The sequence below is a fragment of the Dama dama genome, chromosome 11, assembly GCF_033118175.1.
Source record: "Dama dama isolate Ldn47 chromosome 11, ASM3311817v1, whole genome shotgun sequence".
NCBI classification, from domain to species: Eukaryota; Metazoa; Chordata; class Mammalia; order Artiodactyla; family Cervidae; genus Dama; species Dama dama.
In genome coordinates this window covers 54,376,756-54,397,990 of record NC_083691.1, presented here as the reverse complement: position 1 = coordinate 54,397,990, position 21,235 = coordinate 54,376,756, and the positions used below count along the sequence as shown (strand labels likewise).

The window sequence follows — 21,235 nt, the reverse complement described above, 5'->3', positions numbered from 1 at the left end:
TCTATAGTGAGCTAAAAGGAAAGGAAATTCAAGTAAGAGGGGATATACGTAAATAAGTGGCTAATTCACTTTGCTGTATAGCAGAAACTAACAAAAACATTGTAAAGCAACTATACTCCAACAAAGAATGTCAATTATACCTCAGTAAAGGTGTTTTTAAAGAAGCTGATTACGGGGGAAAAAGTAAGGTGCCCTGAGAGTAGGTCACAATATTCTTAAAATGTTGATGCTTAAGAGGGAGGAAAACAATAGTTCTCTGACTCATCTTTGGAGGGGGACAGGCAGGAAGATGGCTTTCTCAGAATGGCGATTGAGATGAGATGGGGAAAAACATTTAAAAAGATTGCTTATTAAGTTAAGTGGAGTGGGCTGTCATTTCCTTCTCCAGGGGATCTTCCCAACCCAGGGATCAAACCGAAGTCTCTTGCATCTCCTGCACTGGCAGGCAGATTCTTTACCACTAAGCCACCTGGGAAGCCCTTATTAAGGTAAAGAGAAATCCCATTTTAGAATGGAGAGGATACAGAAGATAATATGAAACTGCATTGTTCTGAATAATAATATAAAAGTTTTTTCTTCACTTTGGATGGAATCTTACCTCTAAGGTTAGAACGCATCTTAGATAAGGGGCTAAGATTGAATCAAAGCTATGGTTTTTCCAGTAGTCATGTATGGATGTGAGATTGGGCCATAAAGAGAACTGAGTGCTGAAGAATTGATGCTTTCGAACAGTGGTGCTGGAAGACTCTTGAGCATCTCTTGGATAGTGAGATTAAATCAGTGAATCCTAAAGGAAATCAACCCTGAATATTCACTGGAGGGACTGGTGCTGAAGCTGAAGCTCCAATACTTTGGCCACCTGATGTGAAGAGCTGACTCATTTGAAATGATGCTGGGAAAGATTGAGGGCAAGAGGAGAAGAAGGTGACAGAAGATGAGATGGTTCATGACATCACTGACTCAATGGACATGAGTTTGAGCAAACTCTGGGAGATAATGAAGGACAGGGAAGGCTGGCGTGCTGCAGTTCATGGGGTCGCAAAGAGTCGGACACGACTGAGCGACTGAACAACAGCAACAACAAGACTGAGTGGGAAGCTAAACTGGCTTTTTCTTCTGGCTCTCAGAGGCATTGTTGTTGTGCAGTTTCTAAGTCCTCTCCGTCTCTTTTGTGCCCCCATGGACTGTAGCCTGCCAGGCTTCTCTATCCATGGGATTTCCCAGGCAAAAATACTGGAGGGGGTTGTCATTTCCTTCTAGATGGAATCTTCTTGACTCAGGGATCAAACCAGAGTCTCTTGTGTATCCTGCATCGGTAGGCAGATTCTTTACCACTGAGCCACCAGGGAAGCCCCTCAGTGGCATTCAGTTCAGTTCAGTTCAGTCGCTCAGTCGTGTCTGACTCTTTGCAACCCTGTGAACTGCAGCACGCCAGGCCTCCCTGTCCATCACCAACTCCCGGAGTTTACTCAAACTCATGTCCATCGAGTCGGTGATGCCATCCAGCCATCTCATCTTCTGTTGTCCCCTTCTCCTCCTGCCCCCAGTCCCTCCCAGCATCAGGGTCTTTTCCAATGAGTCAACTCTTCGCATGAGGTGGCCAGCGGGGGCCTCTAAAAACAATGACCTGGCCTGGATTTAAGTGTTCTTTTCCTTTGTTGTGCTTCCCCCTCATTAACTCAAGCCTTCTGTAGAGTCTTTTTTTTTTTTTTTAATGCCTTTCCTTGTTCTACCTGTGTTTCGGGAAACTAAACGAAGTGTTTCTGATGGTATGTGAATGAACCCAATTGGGGGTAGGGGAGGAGCAAGGCAGGATAGGCAGAAACCAGAGTGACAAGGCGGGCTGATGCGCTGAGGTCACAAATAATGAAGACAGCTATGGGGAGTATACAACATCCTTGGAGGATCCCAAGAATTCAAGGGAGAGGGCTTAACCAGTTGCTATCTGGGCTCCCGAGAGAAGGGTGAGCCCTGACAAATGGAAAGGTTGGGGAATGTCCAGTTGCACTTACTTTTTTAGAAACACTCTGCATCCAGGTTTTAACATAAGGCATCCACTTCAGTTCTTCAGGATCCACAAACACCATTCCACATCTACTGACTGTTGCAGGAGAGGCAACCTTTAGATCTTGCACCTAAAATTTGAAAAAGTTGAACAAGAAATGGCTAACGTGATACTTCCTTGTCCCTCCCAGTTCAATGCTAATAAATCACACATTTAAAGTTTAAGGTAACATACTGTGAGGTTTTGCATGCAAGAGAGTGAGAGAGTTATAAGTGATTTAAAATGGAGAAAGAAAGTTAAATGAGGGATGAGGAGAAATATACATACATATATATGTAAGTATAGAAGGATGCTGGAGAAGGAGATGGCAACCCACTCCAGTATCAGTATTTGTGCCTGGAGAATCCCATGGACAGAGGAGCCTGACAGGCTACAGTCCATGAGGTGGCACAGAGTTGGAAAACGACTAAAGTGACTTAGCAGCAGCACAGATGGATGCTGTTAAATTCTTATGGGAAGGTATACATAGTTATTCCCTTCTTTTTCCTTCTTACCTTTTTTATTCTTATATCCAATGCATAGCCTAATAACCTAGGACACAGTAGGTATTCAATTAATGTTGGATGAATGAACACAGCAGGGGTGGTGTCTTCTGTAATATTTTGTAAAGTGTATTTGACCCGCATTCCTTTTCTAATCCCATTACCAAATAGTCATACCACAGAGGGATGACTTATTCTTCTTTTTTTTTTTTTTGACTTATTCTTCTTAAATGGAACAATTATTTTTAACTTGGAAAGCATTTCAAATCATGTAAAGACAGTAATATATATATATATATAACTACCTCCAAAGGGAAAGAAACAAGTACTGGTAAAGACAGAATTTATTTTATTTCCCATTTATAGAGAGATAGGAACATTTGAGAGACTCTGGTTGTCAGAATGGAAAATCTATTATAAAAGGAAAATTTGATAAATATTTAGTGTATAAATGAAACACTATGGTAGGCCTTACAGATAATCAAAGATAAATCAGTAAGAGAAAAAAAATTAATGATGTTATGCCAGTCTAACAAATGATTTCACTCCACAGTAAGGAATATAGATTTACCTCAAAAAGCATGTGGATCTGAGGTGTGAGTTTAATCCTTTCACTGTTAGCCAAGCAAAGCATCTTGTTATCATCCAGCACCGTATTCATATTTTCAATCCAAAGAGCGTCTACTGGCCCATCACTGACGATCCATTTATGGTCTTCTGAAGTATCATTCACAGCCGCTCGGACACTTAGTGCCATTAAACCATCTTTCCATTCCAAGGTTATGTTATTAACTTCACCATACAATTCACCCATTGTAATTGATTTAGGATTAAGAACATATGTTTTAACTGGTTGGTAAAAGGGATTCTCTACACCAAGTTTTTGCAAATTCCCTAAAGTTTCTGCTAGTACTTGGTAAACTGTGGTCTTGCCACCTCCTGTTGGCCCAACTAACATTACCCCATGTCTTACTAGCATTGTTTCATAGAACTGTATCACTTTTTTAACCATACACGCTTCAGGCTGAAGATTCTTTTTCTTCATGACATCTATAATTGTTGACTGCAATATACCATAATCATGTTCTGGAATTTGGACTCCAGGAAAAAGGTCAGATATGATTCCACTGGAAAAACAAAATAAAATCAATTAGGAACCACTGGCCATTGATACCCATCCATGTTACAAATAATTTTTTAAACATTACCAAGGGTCTTATTTTTCTCATTATCTTTTCTTCTAAACACACAATGCTACATTGTCTTATGTGTTATACCAGAATCTATCATTTCTCTGATTTTTGTATGATTTTGCTTGTTCCTTGTACAGTGGACCAATGTTCTTAAGTATATTGGGAGCTTTTTGAGATAGAGAATATTTCTTACATTTTTGTATTATACACAGTACATGGCATAGTACCAAACATACAGGCAATGACTTTGTCAGTTTATTTTAAAAATAATTGAGATATATTTATATCTCAACTTTTCCCAAAAAGCACTTATGTGTGCTTATCAGTTCAGTTCAGTTCAGTTGCTCAGTTGTGCCCGACTCTTTGCAACCCCATGAATTGCAGCACGCCAGGCCTCCCTGTCCATATTTATAATGGTATATAAATATTTAGAAAAAAGAGATGGAAATGGAAATAGAAAACCAGTACTATGTAAAAAAGGGAGTAAAGGAAAAAATGGACTATTTCAATGGGAAACCAAATGGCTGTACGGGTAAAAAAGAAGTGAAACTCTTACATACACAAAAAACGTTTGAGAAGCAGTAAAGAATTTAACATAAAATGACAAGAAAAATACAAGATGGGGGAGATCAAGATGATGGAGTAGGAGGATATTGAGCTCACTTCCTTCCACAAACACATAAAAAATACATCTACATGTGAAGCAACTCTCACAAAGACAAACTGGAGACTTGCAGAAAGACTCTTCTACAACCAAGATTATAAAGAAAGATTCACAAAGAGTTGGGTAGGAAGGGAAGAGAAAAAAGCAATCAGGTTGGTATCTGTGCCTGTTGGAGGGGACACACAAGAGGAGGGAGCTTACATGGGCTTGGAGATCCTCCCTGGAGAGTGAGGGGTTTGAACACTGCTGTCCTAGGAGCTGATACTGGGAAGACAAGCCTCTTAGCTGATTTGAAAGCCAGTGAAACTAACAGCAGAGCTGTAAGAAACCTATATCCCACTTGTGAAGAGTGGTTGTTTATTCCAAGAACAAGAGAGGAAACAGAATGAAACTGCCTAGGGCTCTAGGCTGTTTCCCACAATCCTCACCCTCGACTTTGTGCCTCAGCTCACAATGAGCACCTGCCACAGAACTGCCTGCTCTAGCACAGCTCCCCACTAGGGTGAAGGGTGCTACGTCTAAGGAGAGTGCACAGTTAGAGGGAAGGAGCAGGCTTGGATCCAGCACTGAATCTGAGTAGGGCGAGGATGCCTATTACTGGAGCTCTTGGAGGCAGTGCTTCGGGAGTGTTCTAGAGCTCTGATGTGCTGGGACTACCCCAGTGCTTGCCCCAGCCTGTACTTGGCACCCAGTCTGGCCCCTCTTACTACATCAGTGCTCCTCTAGAGTAAAGGTACCGATGCTGGGAGAGGTAGATCACACACTTGGAAGAGAACCAGCTCAGACCCAACCCTCAGGGCGTCTGCTCCAGTATCTTGGGACCTGCCCCTGCTCCAATAGGGCAGTGCTGACCACTGAGAACAGGACAAGCCATGGCTCACATCTGGCTCCAGCTCTAGCCAGAGAGAAAATTACAGGTCAATGTCTCTGCTACTATATATGCAAAAATTCCCAACAATGATACAGCAAAGATCAAGTTGAATTTATTTCAGGGGTGCAAGAATGGTTCAATATTTGCAATTCAATCAACGTGATACACCACATTAACAAAAGGAAAAATAAAAATCACATGATCATCTCAGCAGTCACAGAAAAAGCAATTAACAAAATACAAAATCCATTCATGATAAAAACTTTCAAGAAACTTCATATAGAAGGGACATAATTCAGCATAATGAATGCCACTTATGACAAACCCAAAGCTAACATTATACCCAGTGACAAAAAGCTGAAAACTTTTCCTTTAAAATCAGACCAAGATATGTATGCCCACTCCTGTCACTTCTGTTCTACATAGTATTGGACATCCTTGTCACAGCAATCGGATATGAAAAAGAAATAAAAGGAACCCAGATTAAAAAGGAAGAAGTAAAACCACCACTTTTTGCAGGTGACATCATATTATACATAGAAAATCCTAAAGGTGTCACAAAAAATCTACTAGAACTCATCAACGAATTTGGTAAGGTTGCAGGATACAAAATTAACATACAGAAACATGTTGCATTTCTACACACTAACAACAATCTATCAGAAATAGAATTATGAAAACAGTCTCATTTACATTTACATGAAAAAGCATAAAATATCGAGGGATAAACTTGCCTACAAAGGTAAAAGACCTATACTCAGAAAACTATAAGAAACAGAGGAAAGAAACTGAAGAAGACACAAACAGATGGAAAGATACACTGTGTTCATGAATTGGAAGAATCAATATTGTCAAAATGATCATCTACCTTATAGATTCAGCGCAATCTCTCTCAGAATACCAATGGCAATTTTTCACAGAAATAGAACAAGTAGTTTTAAAATTTATATGGAAATATAAAAGACTCCAAATAGCCAACAATAATCTTGATAAAGAAGAAAAAAGCTGGAGTTATCACACTCCTTGACTTCCAACTATGCTAAAAAATGACAGTAATCAAAACAGTATGGTACTGGCCCCAAAACAAACTCATAGATCAGTGAAACAGAATAGAGAGCTCAAAAATAAACCCATGCACTTATGGTCAGTTAATCTATGACAAAGGAGGCAAGAATATATAAGGGAGAAAAGATAGTCTCTTCAATAAGTGGTGCAGGGAAAACTGGGCGGTTGCATGTAAAACAATAAAATTAGAACATTTCCTCACACCTTATAAAAATGAACTAAAAACAGATTAAAGACATAAATGTAAGATTAGAAACCATTAAACTCTGAGAAGAAAACATAGGCAGAATACTCTTTGACACAAGTTATAGCAACATTTTTTTGGAATTGGTCTCCCAGTGCAAAGGAAACAAAAGCAAAATTAAACAAATGGGACCTACTTAAATTTAAAAGTTTTTCACAGCAAAGGAAACCACTGACAAAATGAAAGGACAACCTACTGAATGAGAGAATATTTGCAAATGATGAGGGGTTAATATTCAAAATATATAAATGGCTCATACAACTCAATATCAAAAACAAACAAACCCAATTAAAAAATGGGCATTAGACTATAGAGACATTTTTCCAAAAAAAGACATACAGATGACCAACAACCTCATGAAAAGATGCTCAATATCACTAATTATCAGAGAATGAAAATCTAAGCCACAATGAGATATCACCTCACACCTGTCAGAATGGCTATCAATGAAAAGACCACAAATAACAAATGTTGGTGAGGATATGGAGGAAAGGGAACCCTGTAAACTTTTGGTGGGAATGTAAACTGGTGCAGCCACTATGGAAAATAGTATGGAGGGTCCTTAAAAAACTAAAAATAACTACCATATTATCCACTACTATATATTCCACTCTTGGATATATATTTGAAGAAAATGAAAACACCAGTTTGAAAAGACATATGAAGCCTAATATTTATAGCAGCATTATCAAGAATTATTACAATAACCAAGGTATGGAAGCAACCAAAGAGTCGACCATCAGACAGATGGATAAAGAATGTATGTATGGTATGTATGCTGGAATATTATTCAGCCATAAAAAATGAAATTTTGCCATTTGAAAAAATATGGGTGAACCTGGAGGGTATTATGCTTAGTGAAATAAGTTAGACACAGAAAGACAAATAATCTATTATTTATATGTGGAATCTAAAAAATAAAACAAACTAGTGAATATAACAAAAGAAATAAACTCAGAGATATAGAGAACAAACTAGTGGTTACCAGTGGTGAGAGGGAAGTGGGAGGGGCCAGGTAGGGGTAGTGGATGAAGAAGTATAAACTACTATGTATAAAATAAAGAAGCTAAAGAATATATTTTTCAGCACACAGAGTATAGCCAACATTTTATAACTTCAAATGAAGTGTAATCTATAAAATATTCAAACACTATGCTATAAACCTGAAATTAATACAATATTGTAAATCAATTATACTTCAATAAAAAAGAGCAAGGGAAAAATACAAGAAGAAAATATAAGAAGTGAATTTATAGTACTGTGTTAAGAAAGTCTATCTCAAAAAGATAAAAATTCTATAACTTTAAAAACAGTTGATAAAGTGAAAAAATAAAAACACACAAGGAAAAATCAAACTTCTATGAGGTAAGAGGCTTTAAACGTAACTTAGAGTGAATTACATACTTAGAGAAATATTTCCAATGTTTTACCAGATAAAGTTCATGATTTCTCACAAATTGCTAAGTAAAAGAGTACAATAGAATAATGTTCTAAGAATAATAAATATAAATGACTGGTGAACAGAAAAAATGATGCTCAGTGGTACTAAGAAAATAATGTATATAAAATAGGCTACTATTCTGGTATCTCTCTCTAAAACATACAAAAGAAATGCATATTTTCATAAATCTCTATCTGTAAATGTAAAATGCCTTTGGAGGACGTACTGATAAGGATCTATCTAAATTTAAAATGTCCATACCCCATGATCTCAGGAATGTACTTCCTAGAATCTCACTTACAGCAATATCATAAGTGTGCAATCATTAATATATAGCAATTTTCATCATTGTGTTCTGCCAAAAGTGAAAAAACACATATTCTGGCAATCAGGGGATCTGATGGTGGACAAGGCAAAGAGGATCCCCAGTAAGGTCGTAAATAGACATCCCAGGATGACAGATGTATATGACTGAAGGTTGTTTTTGTTTTTAGGAGATTTATACTCTGGCAGAATTTTGAAATGAATTAGTGATAGAGGTATAAGGTATAGAGGTATAACTGAGGTATAATAGAGATAGAGGTATAATTGGTGAAGGAATAAATTTTGGTGAAGGAATAAAAAACAAAAATTAAGATAAATAATAAATGCAGGAAAAATAAGAAGCAAGGTACTTTAATAACAAGGGAAAGATGGCTCAGCTTTGGGTAATATTTATATCTCTAAAATAAATTATGGAAATCCTGTATATTTAGCTCTGGTTATATTGTCACATGACTACCCATAGAGGATAGGTTGGTGAGGAGAGAAGTGTGTCCATATCTTCATCTTTCTGTTAGTAACTTAGTAACATCTAAAACTGAAAAGTCATGAAATGACACAAATACGGTACCAAAAGATATGGATAGAAATAGGAAAATGAAGGGATGAATAGATGAATTAAAAAGTTATTGTCTTTAGGAAGTGGGAGTTGGTAAAGGGCAGGAAACTGTTGTTTTCCCTGAGAGTAACTTAAAACAGCATTTCATTTTTAAAACCACATACATATATGACTTGAATAAACATAAAACTCAGTAATGAAACTAGAAATAGAAATAGATAAAAGCAATCACATTTGTGTTGAGACCCCAATCTACTTCTTTTGAGTGTGGAACTTCTCTTAGGTCAGGAATTTGTAACCAAATGCTAATTTGCATAGCATGCAGTTTGGTGGTCAATATGTTGAATAAATGATTGGATTGATGCTAAAACTTTAGTATCTTTATTTGAAACTAGCATTTTGAAAATTGCAAAAAGTATCTCTAGAAAAGATAATACCTTGCTAGAGACTGACATGTTTGAAGATAAACTATCCTTCACCTTTACACAGTAGCTATGTTTTCTCTGTAACACCTAGACATTTACCTGAATAGAATAGCATCATCTGTTAGGAATTTTGGCAAGTTAGAGTCCCGCAAAGCTCTTATCAACACCACATCTTCACTGAGGTCTGGGTTCTCTCTTTTTAAAGACCTAAATTTAAAGGAATAATTCAGATGACGTTGCAAGTACATAATGTTGAACGTGATTTTCTAAATCTCTGGGCTAGGGATTCTGCTTGCAGAAAGCTGTGGAGGGCACCCCACTGCCAATTTCTACTAGAAGGATGGGACAATTTTCCTGGCATGCCCAGCGTCCATCTCCAAAACAGCACATGGACAAGTCAGGCACAGGCTGCTTTGCATTGAAGAAAATGATAAGGACATTTTCTCAAGGACCTCCTATCAATCCAGACTTTATCCAACCTGAATTGATAGCTCTCTGAATACATCAGAGAAGCCTGGTAGGCTACTGTCCATGGGGTCACAAAGAGTTGGACATGACTGAGTGACCTTCACTTTCACTTTCACATCCTGGCTCATGGTGGTTAAGCCTTTAATATGCTGAAACCCATTAAATTGGATGCATTCAGGTGAAAAAAAAAAGCTAGCCAAAGCTTAATGGCAGCTATGTCGGTTCTCACAGGGAAGAACTGTTGTGGGATGAAGAGAGATGCCCTCTTTCACTGTGGCAGGGGGGGTGTCAAGGTAAGAATGATGACAACAGTGGCAGTTAACATTTATTAATCATGTTGCTGGGAAAGACTGAAGGCAAAAGAAGAGGACAACAGAGGATGATATGGTTAGATAGAATCACTGACTCAATGGACACAACTTGAGCAACTCCAGGACATAGTGGAGGACTGGGAAGACTGGTGTGCTGCAGTCCATGGGGTCACAAAGAGTTGAACATGACTTAGCCACTGAACGACAACAACATGTTGCTTTAAGAGCCATCTGTGAATTACTCATGAAATGTATGAGTAATGCATGACACAGTTTGGAACTCAACTCTTGCCCACTTTGGTTTCTTACCCAGCCATGACCAGAACAGACTTTACAGCTCTCATGCCAAAGTCATAGTGATCCTGTTGAGAGAGCTGTTCACTGCAAAGTTTATACATCTGGGTCATTTTTCTTGCTAATATCTTACTTGATTCAAATCCTTCGGAATATAGAATTACCTAGAATGGAAAAATATAAAGCAATGCCTGATTATATTATACTGATAACAACACAGTAGCATAATACCAATGTATTCAAAATCTAGTTAAGATATTAGATCTCTCCAAGTGGTTGTTGTTGTTGTCCAGTCACTCAGTTGTGCCCAATTCTTTGCAACCCCATGGACTGAAGCATGCCAGGCTTCCCTGTCCTTCACCACCTCCAAGAGCTTGCTCAAACTCATGTCCATTGAGTCGGTGATGCCATCCAACCATCTGGTCCTCTGTCATCCCCTTCTCCTCCTGCCTTCAATCTTTCCCAACATCAGGGTCTTTTCCAATGAGTCAGTCCTTCACATCAAGTGGCCAAAGTATTGGAGCTTCAGCTTCAGCATCAGTCCTTCCAGTGAACATTGAGGATTTATTTCCTTTAGGACTGACTGGTTTGATTTCCCTGCAGTCCACAGGACTCTCAAGATTCTTCTCCAGCACCACAATTCAAAAACATCAATTCTTTGGCACTCGGACTTCTTTATGGTCCAACTCTCATATCTGTACATGACTACGGAAAAACCATAGCTTTGACTATATGGACCTTTGTTGGCAAAGTAATGTCTCTACTTTTTAATATGCTGTGCTAGGTTTGTCATAGCTTTTCTCCAAAGGAGCCAGTGTTTTTTAATTGCCTGGCTGCAGTCACCATCTGCAGTGAATCTGGAGCCCAAGAAAATAAAGTCTCTCACTGTTTCCATTGTTTCCCCATCTATTTGCCATGAAGTGATGGGACCGAATGCCATGATCTTAGTTTTTTGAATGTGGAGTTTTAAATCAGTTTTTTTTTTCCACTCTCCTCTTTCATTTTCATCAAGAGTCTCTTTAGTTCTTTTTCACTTTCTGCTGTAAGAGTGGTGTGAATATTACATATGGATGTCTGAGAATTGATTCTGCTTTCTTTCTATAGATGAAGATGTGGTCTTGTTATGTTTGGTTTGAGGAGCTGCAGAGCCCAGTGTGGAACATTCACATCATAAAGCCTGGATGGTGTTGTGAGCCTGAGTATAAAAGCAAGACTTGAACTTCCCTGATCTGAGTCAGGGATGAGTCGGTGATGCCCTCTCTTTAGGCTCCCTGACAGTCAAGGAAAGCTATACGAAAATGTGCAGCCTCTTTCCTGCCCTAGGAGGGCACCATGCCTCTGAGAAGTTTGTGCGCTCTTGGTTATATAAACCAATGAAGATCGTGGAGGGGGATGTGGACCCTTCTTTCAATGCATAATCTACTCGAGTCACTGCAGTTGGCCTCGGAATGAGATTTGAGATGATGCTGAGACTGCATGCTGGTGTCTGTTTTGCTCATTGCTCTATCATGACCTATTAACACAGCACTCTGGGCACTGAAGGTGATTAAAAATACTTATTGATAACAGCATTCGGAAGACTGGATTTTTAAATTTCTCCAATTGATTACTGAGTAATTTAACAATAGGACAGAACAGGAGGTGTGAATATGATGTTGGACTGAGTTTCAAGCCTGTTTTTTTTCCTATCAGCTTTGGACAATGAGCAAGTCATTTACTGTCCTGTCCTCAGAGGGTCTAGAGTGAAGACGCCACTGTCTTAGCTGCCCAGCACCCCATCTTACCCACAGGGGCACTGCAGGACTCATGAGATGCTGTAGGCATTATGTTAATATTATTAAAAGTTGTAATTTTTCTAATGATAGGATTTGGCATGGTCTATTCTTAGGAAGTTACTTTTACTTCATTTAGAGGAATATTTTAAATTAGCTGTTGTCAGAAATTTATTAGCCATGGGAGTAACATGTGCTTTCTGAGAAGCTCCATTCTAAAAGAGGTGGTGTCCCTTGTGAACACTGAGCATGAAGGGCCTTTGAGAGTCTTGAAAATATTCTATATCTTGGTCTTGGTGATCACACAGGTGAATACGTATGTAAGGATTCACTCAGTTGTACCCTTATGATCTGTGTGCTTTACTATATGTAAATTATACCTCAGTAAAAAGTGTCAAGAAAAATACATTTAAGATTTAAATTCACTGGATATTAGCTAGTATGAAGAAACAAACAAACAAACAAAAAACAGTTTAAATAGAAAGGTTCCTAGATAGAGAAGAAACAAATACAAACATAAATAATTATTAATGATGGCTATTTTTTTCTTTTTACTATATTGATACAAACTAGACACAAATCATTGTCTTTCATCATTAGTGATTGGTATTGTTTCTACTCAACACCCCTTGACTCTAATTAAGAAAATAATGCAGCAAGAGAAGTGAGAATAATATAGTCTTTTTAGGATAATCTAGACATTTTAATTCCTAGAGACAAACTGATAAATTCCAATGAAATGGCTAATTAAGTTCATTTATTTATTTATTCCAGTTTTCAGGGCTTAAAATGTTTCAGATGGCAAACTGGGCTTTGGGGATACAGCAGTTACACACACACACAAACACACACACACATTCTAAGTGGTAACAATCATATCTACACACTGAAGAGGAAACAATACTGTATAACCTTGGCCAGAGTACATTCATAATGGAAACTTTCTACCATGATAGAAATCAAATACTAAATAAAAGAAACAAGCTTAAAGTTTTGCTGCTTTATAATGTGAAGCTCACCTCTGCAATCAAGGCATAATTTGGAACCATCATTGCAAAGGGTCTAAACAGGGCTTTCAAATTATCTGGCAACTCAGTTCTGCCTGCATATCCAGGATTCATTGTGATGAAGGCTGCACAAGTCATAACCAACTTTATTTCTCGCCCCTCAAACATGAATCTAGAGAGCTGTTGAAAAGAAAGAGAAGCTATAAGTTAACACTTCTCCAGATATTTGTAAATTCTTCCCCACAATTACTACTCGAGTACAAAACTTGTGTGATGTGTATTCAAGCAAAAACTACTGAATCCTATTGTTGGGAATGTTTTCCTCCTGATTCTGTCCTACTCACTCTCCCTCTCTTCTGGGCTAAGTACTTTCTGCTGTCTGCCTCCTTGCCCCTGCCTTGCCCCAAGTGTTTCCTCTTTCTTGGCCTGGTCATAATAAAATAAATGAATAAATAATAAACTAAAATAAAATAATTAAAAAAATTAAACAACTCGCAAGGTTGTTCTGGTTTGTACTGGCTGAATACCCACCTGCCCTTTGGTGTCCTCATGACCATAATTTTGCAAGGTCAACATAACAGGGTGGTGGGGGGCTTGGTCCGGCCCTTCACTGCCGTCACCTTTCCAGTACAAAATCCTTCTCCAGGAACATGCTCAAAGGGGCTAAAACAGATTTTAAATACTGAAGCCACCCTAATATCTTCATCTGTCCCTACACTCCTTGGTTTTTCCAGTCCAGTGACTTCTGGAGAGTCAAGGCCCCTTTGGGTCCCCCAGGACCCCTCTCTCATTTTTTTTTTTTTTAACCAGCAACAGGCTGAGACTGGGGCCATGAGGAAGGCAGTGGAGCCCAGAAGAGGCAGAATTAGAGAAACAGAGCAGAGAAGTCAATGTCAAAGGCAAGAACAAGAAAAATAAGAGGAAAATAAGAGGTGGAGGACAGAAGAGCAAGGGAGTACAAGCAGGCATGTGTGTGTGTGTGTTGGGGGAGCAAAGAATAAGAGGGTTACATGAGGGCACAGACTGAGTCTCACCAACTCTATATCCCTAGGTCCCAGCACAGTGTCTGCCATACAGTTGTTTATTGTGTTGCCTGGATGAGCAATTAATTCACCCAACTCAGTTCCACTGCTGCAGTAGTCACCAATGACACTGGAAACATGGACTAGAGAGGCTGAAGTCAGCACTGTCCTTCCTAAAATGCAACATGATGCAAGTTCATTATGAACTTCTTGTTCTTTAGTTGCTAAGTTGCGTCTGACTCTTTTGCGACCCCATGGACTGTAGCCCACCAGGCTCTTCTGTCCATGATATTTTCTAGGCAAGAATACTACAAACTTAAGAAACATGATATCTACGGACTAGAAACATGATATCTATGCTCAGCCCCTTACCTTTGCAGCTTTGGCATTCCTGATGGTAATGAGCTGCTGAGCAATGACAGACAAAACTTCTATGTCAATCCTATTAAATTCATCAAAGCAGCACCAGGCTCCTGACTGTGCCAGACCACTGAAGAAGCGCCCCATCATCTGAAATCAAAAGAATGCCACTCAGCTCTGTAGTGTAGAGTTGAACTTCTCCCAAAGTTAAATTCTGAGCTGAGGTATTAAAAAGACAAGAGGGTATCTGCAAACAAGCAATAGGTTTGTGTGACTCCTGGGCCATGGCAGACGTTAACACCTTTTTCTTTTCTTTTTTTTTCACTTCCTCTTTTTTTATTTTATTTTATTAGTTGGAGGCTAATTACTTCACAACATTTCAGTGGGTTTTGTCATACATTGATATGAATCAGCCATAGAGTTACACGTATTCCCCATCTCGATCCCCCCTCCCACCTCCCTCTCCACCCGATTCCTCTGGGTCTTCCCAGTGCACCAGGCCTGAGCACTTGTCTCATGCATCCCACCTGGGCTGGTGATCTGTTTCACCATAGATAATATACATGCTGTTCTTTTGAAACATCCCACCCTCACCTTCTCCCACAGAGTTCAAAAGTCTGTTCTGTATTTCTGTGTTTCTTTTTCTGTTTTGCATATAGGGTTATCATTACCATCTTTCTAAATTCCATATATATGTGTTAGTATGCTGTAATGTTCTTTATCTTTCTGGCTTACTTCACTCTGTATAATGGGCTCCAGTTTCATCCATCTCATTAGGAGATGAATTCATTAAAATGAATTCTTTTTAACGGCTGAGTAATATTCCATGGTGTATATGTACCACAGCTTCCTTATCCATTCATCTGCTGATGGGCATCTAGGTTGCTTCCATGTCCTGGCTATTATAAACAGTGCTGCGATGAACATTGGGGTGCACGTGTCTCTTTCAGCTCTGGTTTCCTCAGTGTGTATGCCCAGAAGTGGGATTGCTGGGTCATATGGCAGTTCTATTTCCAGTTTTTTAAGAAATCTCCACACTGTTTTCCATAGCGGCTGTACTAGTTTGCATTCCCACCAACAGTGTAAGAGGGTTCCCTTTTCTCCACACCCTCTCCAGCATTTATTGCTTGTAGACTTTTGGATAGCAGCCATCCTGACTGGCGTGTAATGGCACCTCATTGTGGTTTTGATTTGCATTTCTCTAATAATGAGTGATGTTGAGCATCTTTTCATGTGTTTGTTAGCCATCTGTATGTCTTCTTTGGAGAAATGTCTGTTTAGTTCTTTGGCCCATTTTTTGACTGGGTCATTTATTTTTCTGGAATTGAGCTGCAGGAGTTGCTTGTATATTTTTGAGATTAATCCTTTGTCTGTTTCTTCATTTGCTATTATTTTCTCCCAATCTGAGGGCTGTCTTTTCACCTTACTTATAGTTTCCTTTGTGGTGCAAAAGCTTTTAAGTTTCATTAGGTCCCATTTGTTTATTTTTGCTTTTATTTCCAATATTCTTGGAGGTGGGTCATAGAGGATCCTGCTGTGATTTATGTCGGAGAGTGTTTTGCCTATGTTCTCCTCTAGGAGTTTTATAGTTTCTGGTCTTACATTTAGATCTTTAATCCATTTTGAGTTTATCTTTGTGTATGGTGTTAGAAAGTGTTCTAGTTTCATTCTTTTACAAGTGGTTGACCAGTTTTCCCAGCACCACTTGTTAAAGAGGTTGTCTTTTTTCCATTGTATATCCTTGCCTCCTTTGTCAAAGATAAGATGTCCATAGGTTCGTGGATTTATCTCTGGGCTTTCTATTCTGTTCCATTGATCTGTATTTCTGTCCTTGTGCCAGTACCATACTGTCTTGATGACTGTGGCTTTGTAGTAGAGTCTGAAGTCAGGCAGGTTGATTCCTCCAGTTCCATTCTTCTTTCTCAAGATTACTTTGGCTATTCGAGGTTTTTTGTATTTCCATACAAATTGTGAAATTCTTTGGTCTAGTTCTGTGAAAAATACCGTTGGTAGCTTGATAGGGATTGCATTGAATCTATAGATTGCTTTGGGAAGAATAGCCATTTTGACAATATTGATTCTTCCAATCCATGAACACGGTATGTTTCTCCATCTGTTTGTGTCCTCTTTGATTTCTTTCATCAGTGTTTTATAGTTTTCTATGTATAGGTCCTTTGTTTCTTTAGGTAGATATACTCCCAAGTATTTTATTCTTTTTGTTGCAATGGTGAATGGTATTGTTTCCTTAATTTCTGTTTCTGTTTTTTCATTGTTAGTATATAGGAATGCAAGGGATTTCTGTGTGTTAATTTTATATCCTGCAACTTTACTATATTCATTGATTAGCTCTAGTAATTTTCTGGTAGAGTCTTTAGGGTTTTCTATGTAGAGGATCATGTCATCTGCAAACAGTGAGAGTTTCACTTCTTCTTTTCCTATCTGGATTCCTTTTACTTCTTTTTCTGCTCTGATTGTTGTGGCCAAAACTTCCAACACTATGTTGAATAGTAGTGGTGAGAGTGGGCACCCTTGTCTTGTTCCTGATTTCAGGGGAAATGCTTTCAATTTTTCACCATTGAGGGTGATGCTTGCTGTGGGTTTGTCATATATAGCTTTTATTATGTTGAGGTATGTTCCTTCTATTCCTGCTTTCTGGAGAGTTTTAATCATAAATGAGTGTTGAATTTTGTCAAAGGCTTTCTCTGCATCTATTGAGATAATCATATGGTTTTTATCTTTCAATTTGTTAATGTGGTGTATTACATTGATTGATTTGTGGATATTAAAGAATCCTTGCATTCCTGCGATAAAGCCCACTTGGTCATGGTGTATGATTTTTTTAATATGTTGTTGGATTCTGTTTGCTAGAATTTTGTTAAGGATTTTTGCATCTATGTTTATCAGTGATATTGGCCTGTAGTTTTCTTTTTTTGTGGCATCTTTGTCTGATTTTGGAATTAGGGTGATGGTGGCCTCATAGAATGAGTTTGGAAGCTTACCTTCTTCTGCAATTTTATGGAAGAGTTTGAGTAAGATAGGTGTTAGCTCTTCTCTAAATTTTTGGTAGAATTCAGCTGTGAAGCCATCTGGTCCTGGGCTTTTGTTTGCTGGAAGATTTTTGATTACAGTTTCGATTTCCTTGCTTGTGATGGGTCTGTTAAGAGGATCTCATTCAGATATGAAGGAGAATTCAAAAGCTTTACAGACAAGCAAAAGCTGAGAGAATTCAGCACCACAAAACCAGCTCTTCAACAAATGCTAAAGGATCTTCTCTAGACAGGAAATGCAGAAAGGTTATATAAACGTGAACCCAAAACAACAAAGTAAATGGCAACGGGACCACACCTATCAATAATTACCTTAAATGTAAATGGGTTGAATGCCCCAACCAAAAGACAAAGATTGGCTGAATGGATACAAAAACAAGACCCCTATATATGCTGTGTACAAGAGACCCATCTCAAAACAAGAGACACATACAGACTAAAAGTGAAAGGCTGGAAAAAATATTTCACGCAAATGGAGACCAAAAGAAAGCCGGAGTCGCAATACTCATATCAGATAAAATAGACTTTCAAATAAAGGATGTGAAAAGAGACAAAGAAGGACACTACATAATGATCAAAGGATCAATCCAAGAAGAAGATATAACAATTATAAATATATATGCACCCAACATAGGAGCACCGCAATATGTACGGCAAACACTAACGAGTATGAAAGAGGAAATTAATAGTAACACAATAATAGTGGGAGACTTTAATACCCCACTCACAACTATGGATAGATCAACTAAACAGAAAATTAACAAGGAAACATAAACCTTAAATGACACAATGGACCAGCTAGACCTAATTGATATCTATAGGACATTTCACCCCAAAACAATCAACTTCACCTTTTTCTCAAGTGCACACGGAACCTTCTCCAGAATAGATCACATCCTGGGCCATAAATCTGGACTTGGAAAATTCAAAAAATTTGAAATAATTCCAGTCATCTTTTCTGACCACAGTGCAGTAAGATTAGATCTCAATTACAGGAAAAAAATTGTTAAAAATTCAAACATATGGAGGCTAAATAACACGCTTCTGAATAACCAACAAATCATAGAAGAAATCAAAAAAGAAATAAAAATATGTATAGAAATGAATGAAAATGAAAACACAACAACCCAAAACCTATGGGACACTGTAAAAGCAGTGCTAAGGGGAAGGTTCATAGCATTACAGGCTTACATCAAGAAACAAGAAAAAAGCCAAATAAATAACCTAACTCTACACCTAAAGCAATTAGAGAAGGAAGAAATGAAGAACCCCAGGGTTACCAGAAGGAAAGAAATCTTAAAAATCAGGGCAGAAATAAATGCAATAGAAACTAAAGAGACCATAGCAAAAATCAACAAAGCTAAAAGCTGGTTTTTTGAAAAAATAAACAAAATTGACAAACCATTAGCAAGACTCATTAAGAAACAAAGAGAGAAGAACCAAATTAACAAAATTAGAAATGAAAATGGAGAGATCACCACAGACAACACTGAAATACAAAGGATCATAAGAGACTACTACCAGCAGCTCTATGCCAATAAAATGGACAACTTGGATGAAATGGACAAATTCTTAGAAAAGTATAACTTTCCAAAACTGAACACCTTTTTCTTGGAGGAAATATCTTTTTGCCGCTCTCTGGATGATTTGAAACTTATTTTTATTTTTAAATAAAATGACAATTTGACCTACTTTTTCATAATCCTCATTCACCTATGTAAATACAGGTTCTCAAAGAAACTGACAGATAGAATAGACATACTTAATTACTTAAGAAAACCTTGAAAACTTTGCTGATGGAAACTTTCATCATCTTTACCAGGTACTACACATGGCAGGCAACATGCAGGAACAGCTGAGCAGAAGCACAGTCACTTGAGCATGCTAAGTTGCTCCAGTCATGTCTGACTCTTTGTGACCCCATGGACTGTAGCCCGCCAGGCTCCTCTGTCCATGGGATTCTCCAGGCAAGGATACTGGAGTGGGTTGCTGTGGAAGATCCTCCTCCAGGGGATCTTCCTGATCCAGGGATCAAACCCACATCTCTTAACATCTTCTGCGTTGGTAGGTAGCTTCTTTACTACTAGTGCCACGTGAGAAGCCCATACACAGGGTAATGTAATGGTGGTTAATTTCTTCTACAGCAGAATCCTAGTGGTTCAGGAGAATGAATACCTACCTGTGGCTATCTACAGAGGAAAGTTCCTTTAGAGACTTGAATTTTGGGTTAAGCATTAGTACAAATATTGCATCATACCATATCTCTATCTCTTTAAAAATAGAGCTAATGGTTTTTTGTTTCAAGGTGGTCAATGGAGCACATAGGGATAACATCCCTTTCTCTGAAATGACCATGTATGAAAGACAGAACTCTCTCCATTTGTACCTGCACCTACCTGATAAAAACAAAATGTAAAGGAAAACCAGCAGCAGAAAGCAAGTTTTGAAAAAATATCCTGGAAGATGGAAAGTTCATAAGTACCGATTACTCAGCTGAGAAGGGCAGAATTCAGCCCATGCCAGAAGGAAGGAAGAACTACCCTTCAGGAAAGTCTCCAAGAAACTCTGAACCCATCAGCAACACATGCAAGGAAAGCAGACAAGGTCCCAGGGCAATCCTTGGAAATTAGTCAAAGGTGAGTACTTGTAGTGATCAGGTTTGTGGGCCCTTCCTTTCTCTGTGCTTCTCTCTCCTCATTTCAAGTAGAGTAAACAGGGCTCTGGAGGCTGGCATTGCTGAATTTTCCCTCTAGCATAATACCCAAGGACTGCCTTGTTGAGAAAGGGGGACATCTGTCTTTGGGAGACATTAGGAGATACTGGGAGAAGACATACTTGGGAAATAACGAAAGCAGAGAAAAGAAAATACAGATAACTTCAGACCTTCACATTACTCAATTGAGAGTCAAAAGGACAGACAGCTCCATCCATGACTGAAACCCACTGAATTCTACTATTGTAGGAAAAAATCCTTATTATTTTGGTATTTATAAAAGGTTTCTGGCTTCCTGGCTGCCCATGCCCACATACTCTATGGTGAAGCCTGCCAGTCAAATATCTTACACTCTCACAGAGATCACAGGAGCTCTTTCATTGAAAGCAGGGGTGAAACAAGGTATTCTAAATGATCAACCTAGTCCCCCATCCATGCTTATGGACTAATAAGTAAAGATCAACAGACGTTTAAGAAAAATCAACATCAAGAAAGAGAGAAGAAAAATAAACAAAATAAGCAACTCTGAAGAAAATGGAGGTAATCTGGGGGAAAAGAGAAAAAATTTAAAAATTCAAATGAAATCCTCAAAGAGATTTTAGAGGAAATTGCATTACTATAGTAAAACAAGATGCTCTAAAAAGAAACAGTCAGAAAAAAGAAACAATCCTTGGAACTTAATTATAATACAGCCTAGATTACCAAAGTGAAATAGATGGACTGAACAACAGAACAACTAAAGACCAAGCTGGCATTCTTTTTTGGCTGAGCAGCTTGTAGGATCTTAATTCCCCGACCAGGGGACAGAAGACAGAAAGCTCACAATGATGTTGGTCATCCAGTCACAACCTGCTCATGGAAGAGCTTTCAATGGTATATAAGGACTGATGGCCAACAGGAGACAAAAAGAA

At 38.4% G+C, this 21,235-nt stretch overlaps 1 protein-coding gene across 1 annotated transcript in view; it reads right to left on the bottom strand.

Moving 5' to 3' along the window:
* DNAH6 (dynein axonemal heavy chain 6) overlaps positions 1-21,235 on the bottom strand; it is a 270,144-nt gene that overhangs the window by 146,845 nt on the left and 102,064 nt on the right. The window contains exons 29-34 of the mRNA XM_061155236.1: positions 14,577-14,714; positions 13,195-13,362; positions 10,419-10,567; positions 9,430-9,537; positions 3,119-3,674; positions 2,013-2,135 (exon numbers count right to left, since the gene is read on the bottom strand). Coding sequence (XP_061011219.1) covers positions 2,013-2,135; positions 3,119-3,674; positions 9,430-9,537; positions 10,419-10,567; positions 13,195-13,362; positions 14,577-14,714 — 1,242 coding nt within the window. The remainder of the gene's footprint in view (positions 1-2,012; positions 2,136-3,118; positions 3,675-9,429; positions 9,538-10,418; positions 10,568-13,194; positions 13,363-14,576; positions 14,715-21,235) is intronic.